The sequence below is a fragment of the Solanum tuberosum genome, unplaced genomic scaffold (genome assembly GCF_000226075.1).
Source record: "Solanum tuberosum cultivar DM 1-3 516 R44 unplaced genomic scaffold, SolTub_3.0 scf00706, whole genome shotgun sequence".
Classification (NCBI taxonomy): domain Eukaryota; kingdom Viridiplantae; phylum Streptophyta; class Magnoliopsida; order Solanales; family Solanaceae; genus Solanum; species Solanum tuberosum.
The window spans coordinates 78,166-97,708 of record NW_006239626.1 but is presented as its reverse complement, the minus strand read 5'-3'; the positions used below and the strand labels follow the sequence as shown (position 1 = coordinate 97,708).

Genomic DNA, 19,543 nt, shown 5'->3' with positions numbered 1-19,543 from the left:
TTACAATGGAGAGAAACTGAAAGAGAGAGAGTACAAGAGAGAGAGTGGTTCTAAAAACCTGCTCCTAAAGAAATTTAAGACAAGCTTATTTATAGAAAAAAAATAAAACAAAGGGCATCTCTGTACAGTAGTACTGGGTCCCATCTATCCCCTAAACAATGTATCTACTGTTGAATAACAGTATATTTACTGTTGATAGATGCCTTAAAGATAAAATAACCGTGTCTTATCTTTACATCTTATCCTTCTTTTTCAGTTCTCTAAGGAAATCTTCCGCTTTAGACAACATATCTTCTGACACGATTTTCTCCGATTCACAAGGCTGGGCCTCTTGAGCATCATCTGCAACATCATCACTCGTTTCACTCCTCATCGAGGTGTCTGATTTTTCATAGTGAGTGATATTAAGAAGTAGATTCTTTCTGAATTCTTCCAAATATTCTTTTATCATTTCTTCTTTATTTCCATCTTGAATGGAAATTCTCCTGGCAATATGCTTGACGGAGTTGTCAGCAACTATTGCTTTGTGAGGTATAGTACCATAATCTTGGATTTTTTGAGAAATAGAGTCCAACAATTCTTGACCATATAATGATTTAGTCTTGGGATCCTTCTTCATTAATTTATCCCAGAAATTATTATAATAAGTCCGATATAAACACGGAATTTGTTCTTTGGTAAAACCTTCTTCTAGAGTCCATTTATGGATCCATGGAATCGAGAATTCTATGAAGAAATAAATTTGTTCAATTTGTTCCATATAACAAATATGATCTGAGTGGTATAAATGATTAAGGTCTGGTGAAACCTTAACCCAGTTCTTGTATAATTTTAAAAAGGGATCAGGCAAAATCTTTACCGATGGACCGTGGTATGACCACGAGTTCAAGAACCAATTAGGGATTGGGTCAGCAAATATCTTTGAACAAACCTTAATGAACCAAGTATGTTTATGCCTCTCATTATTATAGTAGAGGACTTTACTGAATGCGTTAATATAATCCCAATAAGTGAAGCTAGTAGGAACTTTGTTTAGGTTGATCTGCCTTTCTTTCATCGAGGATATACCCCAATCTTCTATTGATATAATCTGTTTTATAATCATTTTGGAGAAGTTATAAACGTTCTCGCTGGTGTTGTATCCTGAGAAGTGCGGAAATTCAACACTACCCGTGTTCATCAAGATGGTCTCATAATACGAGCGGGTTTTGTATGACTCGCCCGGGAAGTATAATCCGTTAAGTAAATATCACTGGAATATCTTCCAGGGTTCTTCTTTCCTCTGAATCTCAGAGTTTTCGAGAAGAAATATCATTTCTTTCTTTGCTACTCTTTCATACGATCTGATATCATCAATAGCGTCTTTAGCAATAGAGCTAAAAGTATCACTCTGCTTCTGTGACAAATATACCTGTAGTCCAGCATATAACGGACTACCTTCTGGGATATCTTCCAGATGTATGGACGATGATGTCGCCTTTTGAGATACTTTAGAGTTTATCAAACTCATGCCTCCTCACTGTAAAATTGGGGAGTTCGATGAGGACCCATATGAAGATCCTGACGATGATCCGGGGAATGATCTTCCCATTCCTCGTGGGATATGTCCCTTGCCTGTGCCCTTAGTAACCCAAGGAGGGTCCATCCTACAAACAAAACATTTTGTTTTAGTCATCAATTAGGTTATAACATTCATAATAATCATAGCTCTCACAGAGTTCTTTTTCTATCATGTAATTTGTGACGATATCCATTATCATTCCATCTATAATTTTCCATAGAATTCGTTCCTGTAAATCTCTATTAAGAGGAACTGCCTTTAAAATAGTAACTAAAGTTTTATCGTTAAAGAAAGGAAGAAAGCTCATGATGAAAGATATTCTTTGGATAAGAAATCAGGAAGAGAGTTATCACTCCCTTTTTTATAATGTATTTCGAAATCAAAAGGGGCTAACTGTGCCTGCCACCCGGCGAATATCAATTTTGAAACATCATGTTTAAAGTCTTTATCAAACATATATTTAACAGATTATGCATCTGTTTTTATTAAAAATCTTTGATTATACAAATCATCTTGAAATTTTAATAAGCATTTAACGATGGTTAGCATTTCATGCGCTACCGTAGCATACTTTTTCTGAGCATCGCTCCATTTTCCAGAATGAAATCGAATCAGATAATCAGTTCTATCATGAGGATTGATTTGTTTTAATATTCCTCCATATCCAATGTTAGACGCATCTTTCTCTATAATTTTTTGCCAGGCTGGGTTAGCAAGAGTTAGACAAGGCAAAGATTTAACCCGAAGTTTAATATTTTTTACTAAATCAGTGAGACTATCAGTCCAAGATGCTTTATGGTCCTTTTTTAACCTGTCGTATAACAGAGCTAAATCGCGAGATAAATTTTTGTAGAAAGGGGAAATATAATTTAAACTTCCCAAGAATCTCTGTAATTGCGTTCTGTCTGTAATAACATCAGGAAATTTTGAAGCAAAATCAATCGATCTTTGAATAGGGGTAACCTTTCCCTGACAAATAAGATGTCCTAAAAATCTAACTTCAGTTTGAAATAGACTCATTTTTGGTTTAGAAATCACCAAACCGTTTTGTATAACTATTTTCTTAAAAATGTCTAAATGTTTAATATGCATTTCAAGAGTCTTTGAATAAACCAAAAATATCATCAATATAAACAATGATGAAGTCCAAATATGGGTTGAAAATATCATTCATAATTTTCTGAAATTCAGAAGGAGCGTTTTTCAAACCAAATGGCATAACATTCCATTCATATTGTCCAAACGAGACATTAAAAACAGTTCTATAAGAGTGCTCTTTGAATATTTGAATCTGCCAATAATCTGATTTTAAATAAAATTTAAAAAATATATTGACGTCATATAATCTTGACAATAAATTCTTTTTATTTGGAATAGGATACCTAATCCATTTTAAAAATTTATTTAAAGGTTTATAATTTATAACTAACCTGGGAACACCGCGTTCCTTTTCAGCTGCATTATTGACATAAAATGCAGTACAAGACCACAGAGATTTAGAAGGTTTTATCTAAACCTTTTTGTAATAAATTATCAATTTCTTTTTTGAAGAATTCAACCAACGCGGCGTTCATCTGGAAAGGGCGAGATTTTGTAGGAATATCATCCTCAGAGAAATTATCTTGATATGGAAGAGTCACAATATGCTTTTTTCGATTCCAAAAAGCACTAGGATGATCAGCACAAATATCAATGGCTATCTGTTCAGATATTAATTTAATCTTTTGTTGTGGTTTGGTTGATCTCAAAGTATCAAATATATTCATGCTAAATAATTCAAGTTGTAAAGAATCCACATGCTTTTGTTTCATATTAATTAAAGCATTAATATCACGAGAAATAGGATCAGTGATAAAAGTATAACTAATATCTTGATTTTTATAAGTAGCAGAAAATCCTTTAGCATTTATATTGTTGAAAGGATATATTGCATTTATAAAAGGGGTTCTAAGTATAATAGGAGGATATAACTGATTCTTTACCAAGAAAAAGAAATGTGGAATGCAAACTTTATTTTGGCAAATACGGGTATTAGGCAATTTATACTTTATATCTAAATCATGCCCTGAAGCTCATATGACCATATGAGTTGTTTTCTCAAAATACTTTGTAGGCACAAGACTTTCTTGAATACAACTAACATCAGCTCCACTATCTATCATAGCAATATCAGTTATAGAAAAAGTATTATCATTTAATATGGTACATTTAACATACCATTAATGAGCTGTAACGATTTGCATCATTCCTAAAAACATATTTTGTCTAGGATCAATATTAATAGATTTTGCAAGAGTATTTTCTTCAACAATATTTTTACCTTTGTTATTAGCAGACTCAATATGAGTAAGGCGGTGATCACAACTAATCTGATTTTGTTTTAAGAGATTTAATCTCTTGCTTCAACAGTTCAATTTCTCCTTTTAAGTCATCAAAAGAAGTATCACGAATATCAACATGCTGTTTATAAAGTCTATTATTAACTTCAGATAAAGAATAAGGAGCAGAATATTCAGACTCATTTTTTTATTCTTCAACAACATTAGATGAGCTAGCCTTATTATTAGCAGCAAGCTGAATAATCTTTTCACGCAACGTGTTATCAGTAACTTCTTTTAAAAGTTCTATCACATTATTGGAAGTAATAGTATTAATATTCATATCTTTCAAATTTGAGATTGCAATTTATAAAATTCATCATTTTCACAAGAGCAAATATCACCTCTACATTTACAAGCATCTATGGTCGTTGACTGAGTATTACTAGATGTTTCAGGTTTATCAGTTTCAGAATCTGATTCAGAATAATCATCATCATCATAATCAGACTCAGAACCAGAGCTGTACAAGAAACTATAGATCTTATCATGCATATCTTCCTCTAACTCTAGAGTTTTAAGCTTTTGAAGCCTATAATTTGGTGCTATATGCCCAAATTTTCCACACTTGTAGCACTTAATCTTTGTGAGATCTCACCTAGACCTATTCTTTGTAAATCGATTAGATTTACGATGAGCTCTTCGATCTCCCTGTTCTTCGCTTAGACCTTTTTCTTCTATAAGGTTTATTGGGATTAGAGTCTCTAGAATCTCTAGGTTTGGTCTGCTTACCTGAATCTGGTAAACCAAACTGGGTGCAGAAATCTCCTGATTGAGATCTTTCTCTAAGCTTATCAATCTTAAGTTGCCTAGATAGCTTCAATTCGTTGCACATGTTTATGCCTTCTTGAGTGTAGGCTCCTATCAACTTACCATAAGTATAGGAATTGTACGGAATAACCCCTTGTGCATCCCTCAAGGTTTTCTTAACTCTTTTCGCAAATAAAGGAGGAAGACCATCTATAAATTTAGCTTTTCCAATGCTCAAGACCGTTTTTCGGTAGTTCCATAACCCGACTTAAATAAGTATCTTTATACCATCGGAATTCACCTAAATGTCTACATCTAAGACCATTTAGCAATGAACGAACAATTTCATATTGATTGGTAAAATCTACCATTAAAATGTTCGAGAATAGTCAAGACCAGAGTATAAACAACGTTTTCTCTATTTTTTACTAAGGCAAAACCTAAGTTATCAACACCATCATTCAGAACCTTAGCATTAAGTACAGTGACTTTCGCCTCAAGGCTCATATAATTATCCCACCAACCTCTAAGTTGACCAGTAAAACCTGCAATTATCATTTTGCAAATAGTTCTATCGGTTTTATTAACACTCTTACAAATAGTAGCATACATAAGCATTTATGAACAAGAATAGCTAATTGCCTATTAGTTAAACCGTCGAGATTCCATTCATATATCTCGCTTCCACTATAAGAAGTATTAGTTTGGTTCCAATCATGTAATAAGTTTGCATACTAGGTTGATGAGAATATTTAGTATTACCACTATTCTTCTTGGGATAACCACGAAGTTTATTAATTTCCAAATCAACTTGACTTTTTAAATCAAAAGTGGTTTCCATCTCATCTGCAAAATCTTCAGATAAATTAATAGGTTGAGCACCAAATTTAGAAAACTTTTTATCAAGAAGTTTTCCAAGATCATATAGGGATTTAAAAACAAAATCTTGAATTTTAGGAGGTCTCAGAATATGCACATCCGGCTGTTTTGACGTAGAAGCCTGTTCAGGAGATTTTAAATAACTTTTAATCTGAACAATTAAAGTCGTCAAATCATCTAACCTTTTATTAAGTATCATTAAGATTAAAATCCATTTCGGATGCAGAAGGAATATCCTTATCAGAAATATCAGATGATTTGTCATTTGTTTGAACAATATTTAATCGAGGATTAATTTTAATTTTATTTTTATCAGCAGATATGACAGAAGATAATGTATGCAAAGAAGCAACACGATTTCAAGCTGGACCATATATCGGCTCAATCGGAGAAATATGTTGTATAAAAAGCGATCTTCTATTAGAAAATGAATGTCTGTTATAAGGAACACTTTTTTCATCAAACTGAATACAAATCTTACCATCAGAATTTTGCGTAATAAGCGAATATTCTAAATTAGTGACAACATTAGTCATTTGTTCAGGAGGTATAACAGAATCTAAAGTCCAAATAGTAGGAAAATTAATTTCTTCCCATTTTTATAGGTCTTCTAGTAGTGACCTTAGACTTGGCGAAATTAGTTTCTACCAAAATAGTTTGATCAGATGTACCATATAATTTACATCTAGGATTCAAAGTAGCAAGCAATTTGAAAGAGATTCTATAAGATAAACAAATTAATTCAGATCCAGGTGCATAATTATAACCATGTGTTTTAACATTTAGAGTTAAAGAATTTAATATATTAAAATCAGTCAAAGATAACAACAAATTCGGCTGAGTATTAAAATAAACTGGACCATAGGCCACCATAGATTCGATCAAACCCATCAAAGATTGTCGAAAATTTAAATTTCTTGCATCTCGTAAAGCAGCCAAGAAAGACTCTCGTAACCCTTTAAGAGTTAAAGGCTTAAAAGGAATTTGAACCATGCCAATATTCAAAAACTTATATTGAGATTTATCTAAGTCAATATCGCGCTTATTTAATAAACGAATAGTCTGTTCGGATGAGTTTAACGCCAAAGATTGCTCAGTAGTTTTAATCAATTGTTTATGAGAGATTTTATCAAACCAACCATAATCATAAATGGTTTTAATATCAATTTTTGGAATAGTTCATTTGTTTAACAAATCAAGGTTTTGAGGTATATCTACCTCTTCCAATCGAGTACTTTTAGTACTAGTATCTCCTAAATCCATGATTAAGAGAATATATCTATGCCGAAATACTTCACATCAATCTCATATTTACCATTAAAGTTCCTAGGCTCTGATACCAACGAAACAGGATCTCAGAAGACGGGGGGTAATCCGCAAGGTCATCTTCAATCTAGCTTGTTAACATCTGAATTCAAGGAATAAATACAAATCGAAATACATACATATTTTTATATAGTTTGATGATTGTATGGAAGGATCTAATCCTTTTACCCAAGCAAGGGTCTGTCTAGATTCAAATATGTATTGTTAGTGAGCCCATGTGTCTAGCGGTTCTAACCAGGTATAAGGCACCCTTTTAACTCCTTATCGGGCTAAGACCACGGCTGGCTAGACGGAGTCACTAAGAAAAAGCCACTAACTTGTTGTATTGAATCTAACTGTACCACCATCTCGGAACCAAGTCAATAAATCATATATAAATTTATGCATATTTAAATAAAGTCTAGATATTTTATGGTAGATATAAAATCGAAGTTAGTTTATGGTTGAATTTCAACACTTCTCAGGATACAACACCAGCGAGAACGTTTATAACTTCTCCAAAATGATTATAAAACATATTATATCAATAGGAGATTGGGGTATATCCTCGATGAAAGAAAGGTAGATCAGCCTAAACAAAGTCCCTATTAGCTTCACTTATTGGGATTATATTAACGCATTCAGTAAAGTCCACTACTATAATAATGAGAGGCATAAACATACTTGGTTCATTAAGGTTTGCACAAAGATATTTGCTGACCCAATCCCTAATTGGTTCTTGAACTGGTGGTCATACCACGGTCCAACGGTAAAGATTTTGCATGATCCCTTTTTAAAATTATACAAGAACTGGGTTAAGGTTTCACCAGACTTTAATTATTTATACCACTCAGATCATATTTGTTATATGGAGAAAATTGAACAAATTTATTTCTTCATAAAATTCTTGATTCCATGGATCCATAAATGGACTCCAGAAGAAGGTTTTACTGAAGAACAAATTCCATGTTTATATCGGACTTATTATAATAATTTCTAGGATAATTTAATGAAGAAGGATCCTAAGACTAAAGCATTATATGGTCAAGAATTGTTGGACTCTATTTCTCAAAAAATCCAAGATTATGGTACTATACCTCACAAAGGAATAATTTCTGACAACTCCGTCAAGCATATTACCAGGAGAATTTCCATTCAAGATGGAAATAAAGAAGAAATGATAAAAGAATATTTGGAAGAAGTAAAAAAGAATCTACTTCTTAATATCACTCACTATGAAAAATCAGACACCTCGATGAGGAGTGAAACGAGTGATGATGTCACAGATGATGCTCAAGAGGCCCAACCTTGTGAATCAGAGAAAACCGTGTCAGAAGATATGTTGTCTAAAGCGGAAGATTTCCTTAGAGAATTTAAAAAGAAGCATAATATGTAAAGATAAGACACGGTTATTTTATCTTTAAGGCATCTATCAACAGTAAATATATTGTTATTCAACAGTAGATACATTGTTTAGGGGACAGATGGGACCCAATACTACTGTACAGAGATGCCCCTTGTTTTTTTTTTTCTATAAATAAGCTTGTCTTTCATTTCTTTAGGAGCAGGTTTTTAGAACCACTATCTCTCTTGTACTCTCTCTCTTTCAGTTTCTCTCCATTGTAAAATTGTTCTTAAGTTTTATTAAGTCAGCCGGATACTTGCCAGAGTATTAATAAATGTTGGTGTTTACTACAATGTACTTCCTTTCTTTATTTTCTATTTTAATTTCTTTCTTAATATTATCTCCAATCTAAGCCGTGACTGTGTCCGGCTAAAGAATTATATCTATGCCGAATAACTAACTTCGATTTTATATCTACCATAAAAGATCTAGACTTTATCTAAATATGCATAAATTTATATATGGTTTTTGGACTTGGTTCCGAGATGGTGGTACAGTCAGATTCAATACAACAAGTTAGTGGCTTTGTCTTAGTGACTTCGTCTAGCCAGCCATGGTCTTAGCCCGATAAGGAGTTAAAAGGGTGCCTTATACCCGGTTAGAACCGCTAGACACATGGGCTCACTAACAATACGTATTTGAATCTAGAAAGACCCTTGCTTGGGTAAAAGGATTAGATCCTTCCATATAGTTATCAAACTAGATTGAAGATGACCGTGCGGATTACCCCCTGTCTTCTGAGATCCTGTTTCGTTGGTATCAGGGCCTAGGAACTTTCATGGTAAATATGAGATTGATGTGAAGCATTTCGGCATAGATATATTCTCTTAATCATGGATTTAGGAGATACTAGTACTAAAAGTACTCGATTGGAAGAGGTAGATATACCTCAAAACCTTGATTTGTTAAACAAATGGACTATTCCAAAAATTGATATTAAAACAATTTATGATTATGATTGGTTTGATAAAATCTCTCATAAACAATTGATTAAAACTACTGAGCAATCTTTGGCATTAAACTCATCCGAACAAACTATTCGTTTATTAAATAAGCGCGATATTGACTTATATAAATCTCAATATAAGTTTTTGCATAATGGCATGGTTCAAATTGCTTTTAAGCCTTAAACTCTTAAAGGGTTACCAGAGACTTTCTTGGCTGCTTTACGAGATGCAAGAAATTTAAATTTTCGACAATCTTTGATGGGTTCGATCGAATCTACGGTGGCCTATGGTCCAGTTTATTTTAATACTCAGCCAAATTTGCAGTTATCTTTGACTGATTCTAATATATTAGATCCTTTAACTCTAAATGTTAAAACGCATGGTTATAATTATGCACCTGGATCTGAATTAATTTGTTTATCTTATAGAATCTATTTCAAATTGCTTGCTACTTTGAATCCTAGATGTAAATTATATGATACATCTGATCAAACTATTTTGGTAGAAAATAATTTCGCTAAGTCTAAGGTCACTACTAGAAGACCTATAAAATGGGAAGAAATTATTTTCCTACTACTTGGACTTTAGATTCTGTTATACCTCCTGAACAAATGACTGATGTTGTCACAAATTCAGAATATTCCCATATTACGCAAAATTCTAATGGTAAGATTTGTATTCAGTTTGATGGAAAAGGTGTTCCTTAAAACATACATTCATTTTCTAATAGAAGATTGCTTGCTATATAACATATTTCTCCGATTGAGCCGATATATGGTCCAGCTTGAAATCGTGCTGCTTCTTTGCATACATTATCTTCTGTCATATCTGCTGATAAAAATAAATTAAAATTAATCCTCGATTAAATATTGTTCAAACAAATGATAAATCAATCTGATATTTCTGATAAGGTTATTCCTTCTGCATCCGAAATGGATTTTAATCTTAATGATACTTAATGATGAATGAACATCAAATTGATTTTAGTCCAGGATCACTGGCAAGAAAATATATTCAAAATGAATTTGCAAGTGATAAATGGAGATAGTTTAAAACTTGGTTTTTGACACATACAGTACGGAAGATTTGCATAATATTTCTCAAGAATTTTATGAAACTTGTGCTTTACATAATCATATTATGTTTTTTGTACCCTGGTTTATAACCACTTATTTGCCTTTATTCATCGATGTTCTTGAACGATCCTATAAAGATGAATCAGGTAATATTATCAAAGCTATTTATCCTCTTCAGGAACCGTTTATACTACCTAATAATACAAGTATTACTTTCACTGATTTTCAAAAGTTTATTGAAAATGATGTGGCTACGGTAAGCATTAACGAGATTAATAATCTCATTTCTCAAAACAACTATTTAGGAATTTCTGTGAAAGTTTTAGGCGAACATATTAGTTCTCTTGATAAAAAGTTAGATGATTTGACGACTTTAATTGTTCAGATTAAAAGTGATTTAAAATCTTTTGAACAGGCTTCTACGTCAAAACAGCCGGATGTGCATATTCAAAGACCTCCTGAAATTCAAGATTTTGTTTTTAAACCCCTATATGATCTTGAAAAACTTCTTGATAAAAAGTTTTCGGAATTTGGTGCTCAACCTATTAATTTATCTGAAGATTTTGCAGATGAGATGGAAACCACTTTTGATTTTAAAAATCAAATTGATTTGGAAATTAATAAACTTCGTGGTTATCCCAAGAAGAATAGTGGCAATACTAAATATGCTCATCAACCTACTATGCAAACTTATTATTATCCCAGACCGACCCCTCAAGATGTTTTGATAGAGGAACGTGATTTGAACCAAACTAATACTTCTTATAGTGGAAGCGAGATATATGAATGGAATCTCGACGGTTTAACTGATAGGCAATTAACTATTATTGTTCATAGAATGCTTATGTATGTTATTATTTGTAAGAGTGTTAATAACACCGATAGAACTATTTGCAAAATGGTAATTGCAGGTTTCATTGGTCAACTTAGAGGTTGGTGGGATAATTATATGAGCCTTGAGGCGAAAGTCGCTGTACTTAATGCTAAGGCTGTTAATAGAGAAGACGTTGTTTATACTCTGGTCTTGACTATTCTCGAACATTTTAATGGTAGATTTACCAATCAATATGAAACTGTGCGTTCATTGCTAAATGGTCTTAGAAGTAGACATTTAGGTGAATTCCGATGGTATAAAGATACTTATTTAAGTCGGGTTATGGAACTACCGGAAAACGGTCTTGAGCATTGGAAAGCTAAATTTATAGATGGTCTTCCTCCTTTATTTGCGAAAAGAGTTAAGAAAACCTTGAGGGATGCACAAGGGGTTATTCCGTACAATTCCTATACTTATGGTAAGTTAATAGGAGCCTGCACTCAAGAAGGCATAAACATGTGCAACGAATTGAAGCTATCTAGGCAGCTTAAGATTGATAAGCTTAGAGAAAGATCTCAATTAGGAGATTTCTACACCCAGTTTGGTTTACCAGATTCAGGTAAGCAGACCAAACCTAGAGATTCTAGAGACTCTAATCCCTATAAACCTTATAGAAGGAAAAGGTCTAGGCGAAGATCTAGGGAAGAACGGGAAGAGCGAAGAGCTCATCGTAAATCTAATCGATTTACAAAGAATACGTCTAGGCGAGATCTTGCAAAGATTAAGTGCTACAAGTGTGGAAAATTTGGGCATATAGCACCAAATTATAGGCTTCAAAAGCTTAAAACTCTAGAGTTAGAGGAAGATATGCATGATAAGATCTATAGTTTCTTGTACACCTCTGGTTCTGAGTCCAATTATGATGATGACGATTATTCTGAATCAGGTTCTGAAACTGATAAACCTGAAACATCTGGCAATACTCAGTCAGTGACCATAGATGCTTGTAAATGTAGAGGTGATATTTGCTCTTGTGAAAATGATGAATTTTATAAATTACAATCTCAATTTGAAGTTATGAATATTAAAACTATTACTTCCGATAATGTGATAGAACTTACTGATAACACGTTGCGTGAAAAGATTATTCAGCTTGCTGCTAATAATATGGCTAGCTCATCTAATGTTGTTGAAAAATAAAAATATGAGTTTGAATATTCTGCTCCTTATTCTTTATCTGAAGTCAATAATAGACTTTATAAACAACATGTTGATATTCGTGATACTTCTTTTTTGATGACTTAAAAGGAGAAATTGAACTGTTGAAGCAAGAGATTAAATGTCTTAAACAAAATCAGATTAGTTGTGATCACCGCCTTACTCAGATTGAGTCTGCTAATAACAAAGGAAAAAATATTGTTGAAGAAAATACTCTTGCAAAATCTATTAATATTGATCCTAGACAAAATATGTTTTTAGGAATGATGCAAATCGTTACAGCTCATAAATGGTATGTTAAATGTACCATATTGATTGATAATACTTTTTCTATAACTGATATTGCTATGATAGATAGTGGAGCTGATGTTAGTTGTATTCAAGAAGGTCTTGTGCCTACAAAGTATTTTGAGAAAACAACTCATATGGTCAGATCAACTTCAGAGCATGCTTTAGATATAAAGTATAAATTGCTTAATACCCGTATTTGCCAAAATAAAGTTTGCATTCCACATTTCTTTTTCTTTGTAAAGAATCAGTTATATCCTCCTATTATACTTGGAACCCCTTTTATAAATGCAATATATCCTTTCACCATTATAAATGCTAAAGGATTTTCTGCTACTTATAAAAATCAAGATATTAGTTATACTTTTATCACTGATCCTATTTCTCGTGATATTAATGCTTTAATTAATATGAAACAAAAGCATGTGGATTCTTTACAACTTGAATTATTTATCATGAATATATTTGATACTTTGAGATCAACCAAAGTACAAGAAAAGATTAAACTAATATCTGAACAGATAGCCATTGATATTTGTGCTGAATATCCTAGTGCTTTTTGGAATCGAAAAAAGCATATTGGGACTCTTCCATATGAAGATAATTTCTCTGAGGATGATATTCTTACAAAATCTCGCCCTTTCCAGATGAACACCGCGTTGGTTGAATTCTGCAAAAAAGAAATTGATAATCTATAACAGAAAGGTTTAATAAGACCTTCTAAATCTCTGTGGTCTTGTACTATATTTTATGTTAATAATGCAGATGAAAAAGAACGTCGTGTTCCCTGGATGGACCCTCATTGGTTACTAAGGGTAGAGGCAAGGGACATATCCCACGAGGAAGGGGAATATCATTCCCCGGATCATCGTCATGATCTTCATATGGGTCCTCATCGAACTCCCCAATTTTACAGCGAGGAGGCATGAGTTTGATAAACTCTAAAGTATCTCAGAAGGCGACATCATCGTCTGTACATCTGGAAGATATCCCAGAAGGTAGTCCATTATATGCAGAACTACAGGCATATTTGTCACAGAAGCAAAGTGATACTTTTGCCTCTATTGCTAAAGACAATATTGATGATATCAGATCGTATGAAAGAGTAGCAAAGAAAGAAATGATATTTCTTCTCGAAAACTCTGAGATTCAGAGGAAAGAAGAACCCTGGAAGATATTCCAGTGATATTTACTTAACGGAATATACTTCCTGATCGAGTCATACAAAACCCGCTCATATTATGAGACCATCTTGATGAACACGGGTAGTGTTGAATTTCAGCACTTCTCAGGATACAACACCAGCGAGAACGTTTATAACTTCTCCAAAATGATTATAAAATAGATTATATCAATAGAAGATTGGGGTATATCCTCGATGAAAGAAAGGCAGATCAGCCTGAACAAAGTCCCTACTAGCTTCACTTATTGGGATTATATTAACGCATTCAGTAAAGTCCACTACTATAATAATGAGAGGCATAAACATACTTGGTTCATTAAGGTTTGTGCAAAGATATTTGTTGACCCAATCCCTAATTGGTTCTTGAACTGGTGGTCATACCACGGTCCAACGGTAAAGATTTTGCATGATCCCTTTTTAAAATTATTCAAGACCTGGGTTAAGGTTTCACCAAAGCTTAATGATTTATACCACTCAGATCATATTTTTTATATAGAACAAATTGAACAAATTTATTTCTTCATAGAATTCTCGATTCCATGGATCCATAAATGGACTCCAGAAGTAGGTTTTATCGAAGAACAAATTCCGTGTTTATATCAGACTTATTATAATAATTTCTAGGATAAATTAATGAAGAAGGATCCCAAGACTAAATCATTATATGGTCAAGAATTATTGGACTCTATTTCTCAAAAAAAATCCAAGATTATAGTACTATACCTCACAAAGGAATAGTTGCTGACAACTCCGTCAAGCATATTACCAGGAGAATTTCCATTCAAGATGGAAGTAAAGAAGAAATGATAAAAGAATATTTGGAAGAAGTCAGAAAAAATCTACTTCTTAATATCACTCACTATGAAAAATCAGACACCTCGATGAGGAGTGAAACGAGTGATGATGTCGCAGATGATGCTCAAGAGGCCCAGCATTGTGAATCGGAGAAAATCGTGTCAGAAGATATGTTGTTGAAAGCGGAAGATTTCCTTAGAGAATTGAAAAAGGAAGGATAAGATGTAAAGATAAGACACAATTATTTTATCTTTATGGCATCTATCAACAGTAAATATATTGTTATTCAACAGTAGATACACTATTTAGGGGACAGATGGGACCTTGTACTACTATACAGAGATGCCCCTTGTTTTTTTTTTCTATAAATAAGTTTTTCTTTCATTTCTTTAGGAGCAGGTTTTTAGAACCACTCTCTCTCTTGTACTCTCTCTTTCAGTTTCTCTCCATTGTAAAAATTGTTCTTAAGTTTTATTATGTTAGTCGGATACTTGTCGGAGTATTAATAAACGTTGGTGTTTACTACAAGGTACTTGCTTTCTCTATTTTCTGTTTTAATTTCTTTCTTAATATTATCTCCAATCTAAGTTGTGACTATGTCCGACTAAAGAATTATATCTATGCCAGATAACTAACTTCGATTATATGGCTACCATAAAATATCTAGACTTTATCTAAATATGCATAAATTTATATATGGTTTCTTGACTTGGTTCCGAGATGGTGGTACAGTCAGATTCAATACAACAAGTTAGTGGCTTTGTCTTAGTGACTCCGTCTAGCCAGCCGTGGTCTTAGCCCAATAAGGAGTTAAAAGGGTGCCTTATACCCGGTTAGAACCGCTAGACACATGGGCTCACTAACAATACGCATTTGAATCTAGAAAGACCGTTGCTTGGGTAAAAGGATTAGATCCTTCCATACAATCATCAAACTATATAAAAATTTGTATGTATTTCGATTTGGATTTATTCCTTGAATTCAGATGTTAACAAGCTAGATTGAAGATGACCGTGTGGATTACCACCCATCTTCTGAGATCCTGTTTTGTTGGTATGGAACTACCGGAAAACGGTCTTGAGCATTGGAAAGCTAAATTTATAGATGGTCTTCCTCCTTTATTTATGGAAAGAGTTAAGAAAACCTTGAGGGATGCATAAACAAGGGGTTATTCCGTACAATTCCTATACTTAAGGTAAGTTGATAGGAGCTTGCACTCAAGAAGGCATAAACCTGTGCAACGAATTGAAGCTATCTAGGCAGCTTAAGATTGATAAGCTTAGTGAAAGATCTCATTATTCTTATTATTATTATTATTATTATTATTATTAAATTGATAATTTATTACAAAAAAGTTTGATAAAACCTTCTAAATCTCCGTGGTCTTATACTGCATTTTATGTCAATAATGCAGTTGAAAAGGAATGTGGTGTTCCCAAGTTAGTTATAAATTATGCACTTGATCTTAGCAAGTTCTCCTCTAGACCGTTTCTTTGTAAATCTATTGGATTTACGATGATCTCTTCGCTCTTCCCGTTTGATATTCCTACAAAATCTCGCCCTTGCCAGATGAACGCCGAGTTGGTTGAATTCTGCAAAAAAGAACCATTTTGTATAACTATTTTCTTGAAAATGTTCAGATGTTTAATATGCATTTCAAGAGTCGTAGAGTAAACCAAAATATCATCAATATAAACAATGATGAAGTCCAAATATGGGTTGAAAATATCATTCATGATTTTCTGAAATTCAGAAGGAGCATTTTTCAAATCAAATGGCATAACATTCCATTCGTATTGTCCAAACGGGACATTAAATTTTAGTATCACCACTATTATTTTTAGGAAAACCACGAAGTTTATTAACTTCTAATGCAATATGCTCTTTAAAATCAAAGGCTTGTTCCAGCTCATCGCCAAAAGTTTCAGATAAATCAATTGGTTTAGCACTAAATTCAGCAAACCTTTTATCAAGAAGCTCTTCTAGATCAAAAGGGTCACGACAGAGAGAATAACTCTCGAGGAAAGGGCAGATCTTCCCCAAGTTCCTCTTCAGGATCTACATACGGATCCTCGTCAAACTCCCCGATACTACAGCGCGGAGGCATGAGTTTGATAAACCTGCACTCGAAAGGAGTGCAAAAGGCGACATCATCGTCAGTACATTTGAAAACTCATGGTTATAATTATGCAAACCTCGAAGTTGGCCAGTGAAACCTGCAATAATCATTTTGCAAATATTCCTTATCGGGCGGAGACCATGGCTGGCTAGATAGAGTCACTAAGTCAAAGAAATCCCTATTCAGCGTGATATTAATTTTGCTTCAAGGTTTCACCATTATTATAGTAAAGGACCAAATAGAGGGGGCAGACTATCTATAAACTTGGCTTTCCAATGTTCCATACCACTTTCTGGTAGTTCCATCCACAACACACTTTATTCACAACTCTGGTAATCCGGCAAATTCACCAATTACAAGAAAGATCTTACAAGAGAGAAAAACGAGAGAGGGTTTCAACCATTAATCAGGTAACACTGAAATATCTTCCAGGGTTCGTCTTTCCTCTGAATTTCAGAATTTTCCAAAAGAAATATTATTTCTTTTTTAATTACCTTTTCATACGATTTGATATCATCAACATCGTCTTTGGAAATAGAGGCAGTCTTAGAGTAAACCCAAATATCATCAATATAAAAAATGATGAAGTCCAAATATGGGTTCAAAATATCATTCATGATTTTCTGAAATTCAGAAGGAGCATTTTTCAAACCAAATGGCATAACATTCCATTCGTATTGTCCAAAACGGGACATTAAAAACAGTTCTATAAGAGTGCTCTTTGAATAATTGAATCTTCCAATAATCTGATTTTAAATCAAATTTAGAAAATATATTGGCGTCATATAATCTTGACAATAAATCATTTTTATTTGGAATAGGATACCTAATCCATTTTAAAAATTTATTTAAAGGTTTATAATTTATAACTAACCTGGGAACACCGCGTTCCTTTTCAGCTGCATTATTGACATAAAATGCAGTAGAAGACCACGGAGATTTAGAAGGTGTTATCAAACTTTTTAGTAATAAATTATCAATTTCTGTTAATAACGGGGATAGATCTCGAGATAAATTCTTGTATAAGGGGGAAATATAATTCAAGCTTTCCCAAGAATCTTTGTAATTGCGTCTTATCTGGTATCACTTCAGGAAACTTTGAAGCAAAATCAATTGAATGCTGAATAGGGGTAACCTTCCCCTGACAAATAAGATGTCCTAAAAATCGAACTTCAGTTTGAAATAAACTCATTTTTGGTTTAGAAATCACCAAACCAAGTTGTATAACTATTTTCTTGAAAATGTTTAGATGTTTAATATGCATTTCAAGAGTCTTAGAGTAAACCAAAATATCATCAATATAAACAATGATGAAGTCCAAATATGAGTTGAAAATATCATTCATGATTTTCTGAAATTCAGAAGGAGCATTTTTCAAACCAAATGACATAACATTCCATTCGTATTGTCCAAACGGGACATTAAAGCAGTTCTATAAGAATGTTCTTTAAAAATTTGGATCTGCCAATATCCTGATTTGGGATTTTATGTTAAAGTTTTGGGTGAACATATCAGTTCTCTTGATAAAAAGTTAGATGAACTAACTTCTTTGAGCATATTAAAGCACAACACACTTTATTCATAACTCTGGTAATCCGGCAAACTCACCAATTACAAGAGAGATCTTACAAGAGAGAAAAACAAGGAGAGAGGGTTTCTAAAACCTTCTCCTCAACTAAGGAAAACAAACTTATTTATAGAAGCAGAAAAGCATCTAGGTACAGGGATACTGGCCCCTATTTGGGACCTATGAACAGTATATCTATTGTTGCTTGACAATGCTTCTACTGTTGATAGTGCCTTTTCACTGTTCGAGATAAGTTTTACAACACGTTTAGTACTAGTATCTGCTAGATCCATGATTAAGAGAATATATCTATGCCGAAATACTTCACATCAATCTCATATTTACCATGAAAGTTCCTATGCTCTGATACCAACTAATAGGAAAATTTCGATGTTATAAAGATACTTTTATGAGTCGAGTGACGGAACTACCAAAAAATGGTATGGAACATTGGAAAATTAAAAACCTTTAAATAAATTTTTGAAATGGATTAGGTATGCTATTCCAAATAAAAAGGATCTACTGTAGATATTATATAATGCCAATATATTTTCTAAATTTGATTTAAAATAAGGATATTGGCAGATCCAAATTTTTAACCTTCTTTGCACTTTCTTTGCATACTTTATCTTCTGTTATTTCTGATAAGAATAAGATAAAAATTGCTCCTCATTTGGATATTGTCCGAGCTAATGATAAATCTTTTGATATTTCTGATAAGGATATTCCTTCTGCATCCGAAATGGATTTCAATCCTAATGATACTTGATGATGGATGCATACCAGATTGATTTTAGTCTAGGTTCACTAGCAAGAAAATATATTCAAAATGAATTTTGAAGTGATAAATGGAACCGGTTTAAAACTTGGTTTTTTAACAGTTATAGTGCTAATGACTTAAATAATATTTCTCAAGAATTTTATGAAACTTGTGCTTTACATAATCATATTATGTTCTTTGTACCTTGGTTTATAACCACCTACTTACCTTTGTTCATCAACGTCCTTGAACGAACTTATAAGGATGAATCAGGTAATATAGTCAAAGATATTTATCCCCCTCAGGCATCATTTATTTTAACAATTAATACTGGTATTACTGTTACTGCCTTTCAAAAAATTGTTGAAGAAGATGTTGCGGCAGTGAGCATAAATGAGATTAATAATTTGATTTCTCAAAATAATTATTTGGGACTTTATGTTAATGTTTTGGGTGAACATATCAGTTCTCTTGATAAAAATTTAGATGAACTAACTT

At 33.0% G+C, this 19,543-nt stretch overlaps 1 protein-coding gene across 1 annotated transcript; it reads left to right on the top strand.

The window, feature by feature from the left end:
* Positions 1-9,776: 9,776 nt before the first annotated feature.
* On the top strand, positions 9,777-12,315 carry LOC107058933 (uncharacterized). The gene is made up of 3 exons (XM_015305190.1): positions 9,777-9,891; positions 10,448-10,557; positions 10,717-12,315. The coding sequence occupies exons 1-3, from the start codon at positions 9,777-9,779 to the stop codon at positions 12,313-12,315; spliced, it is 1,824 nt and encodes a 607-aa protein (XP_015160676.1).
* Positions 12,316-19,543: the final 7,228 nt, after the last annotated feature.

Coding starts and splice junctions, on each gene's coding strand:
- LOC107058933 (XM_015305190.1), top strand. CDS start 9,777: ATGGGAAGAAATTATTTTCCTACTACTTGGACTTTAGATTCTGTTATA. Junction 9,892..10,447: donor TATTACGCAAAATTCTAATG/GTAAGATTTGTA, acceptor AAGATGAATCAG/GTAATATTATCAAAGCTATT. Junction 10,558..10,716: donor TTGAAAATGATGTGGCTACG/GTAAGCATTAAC, acceptor TCTTTTGAACAG/GCTTCTACGTCAAAACAGCC.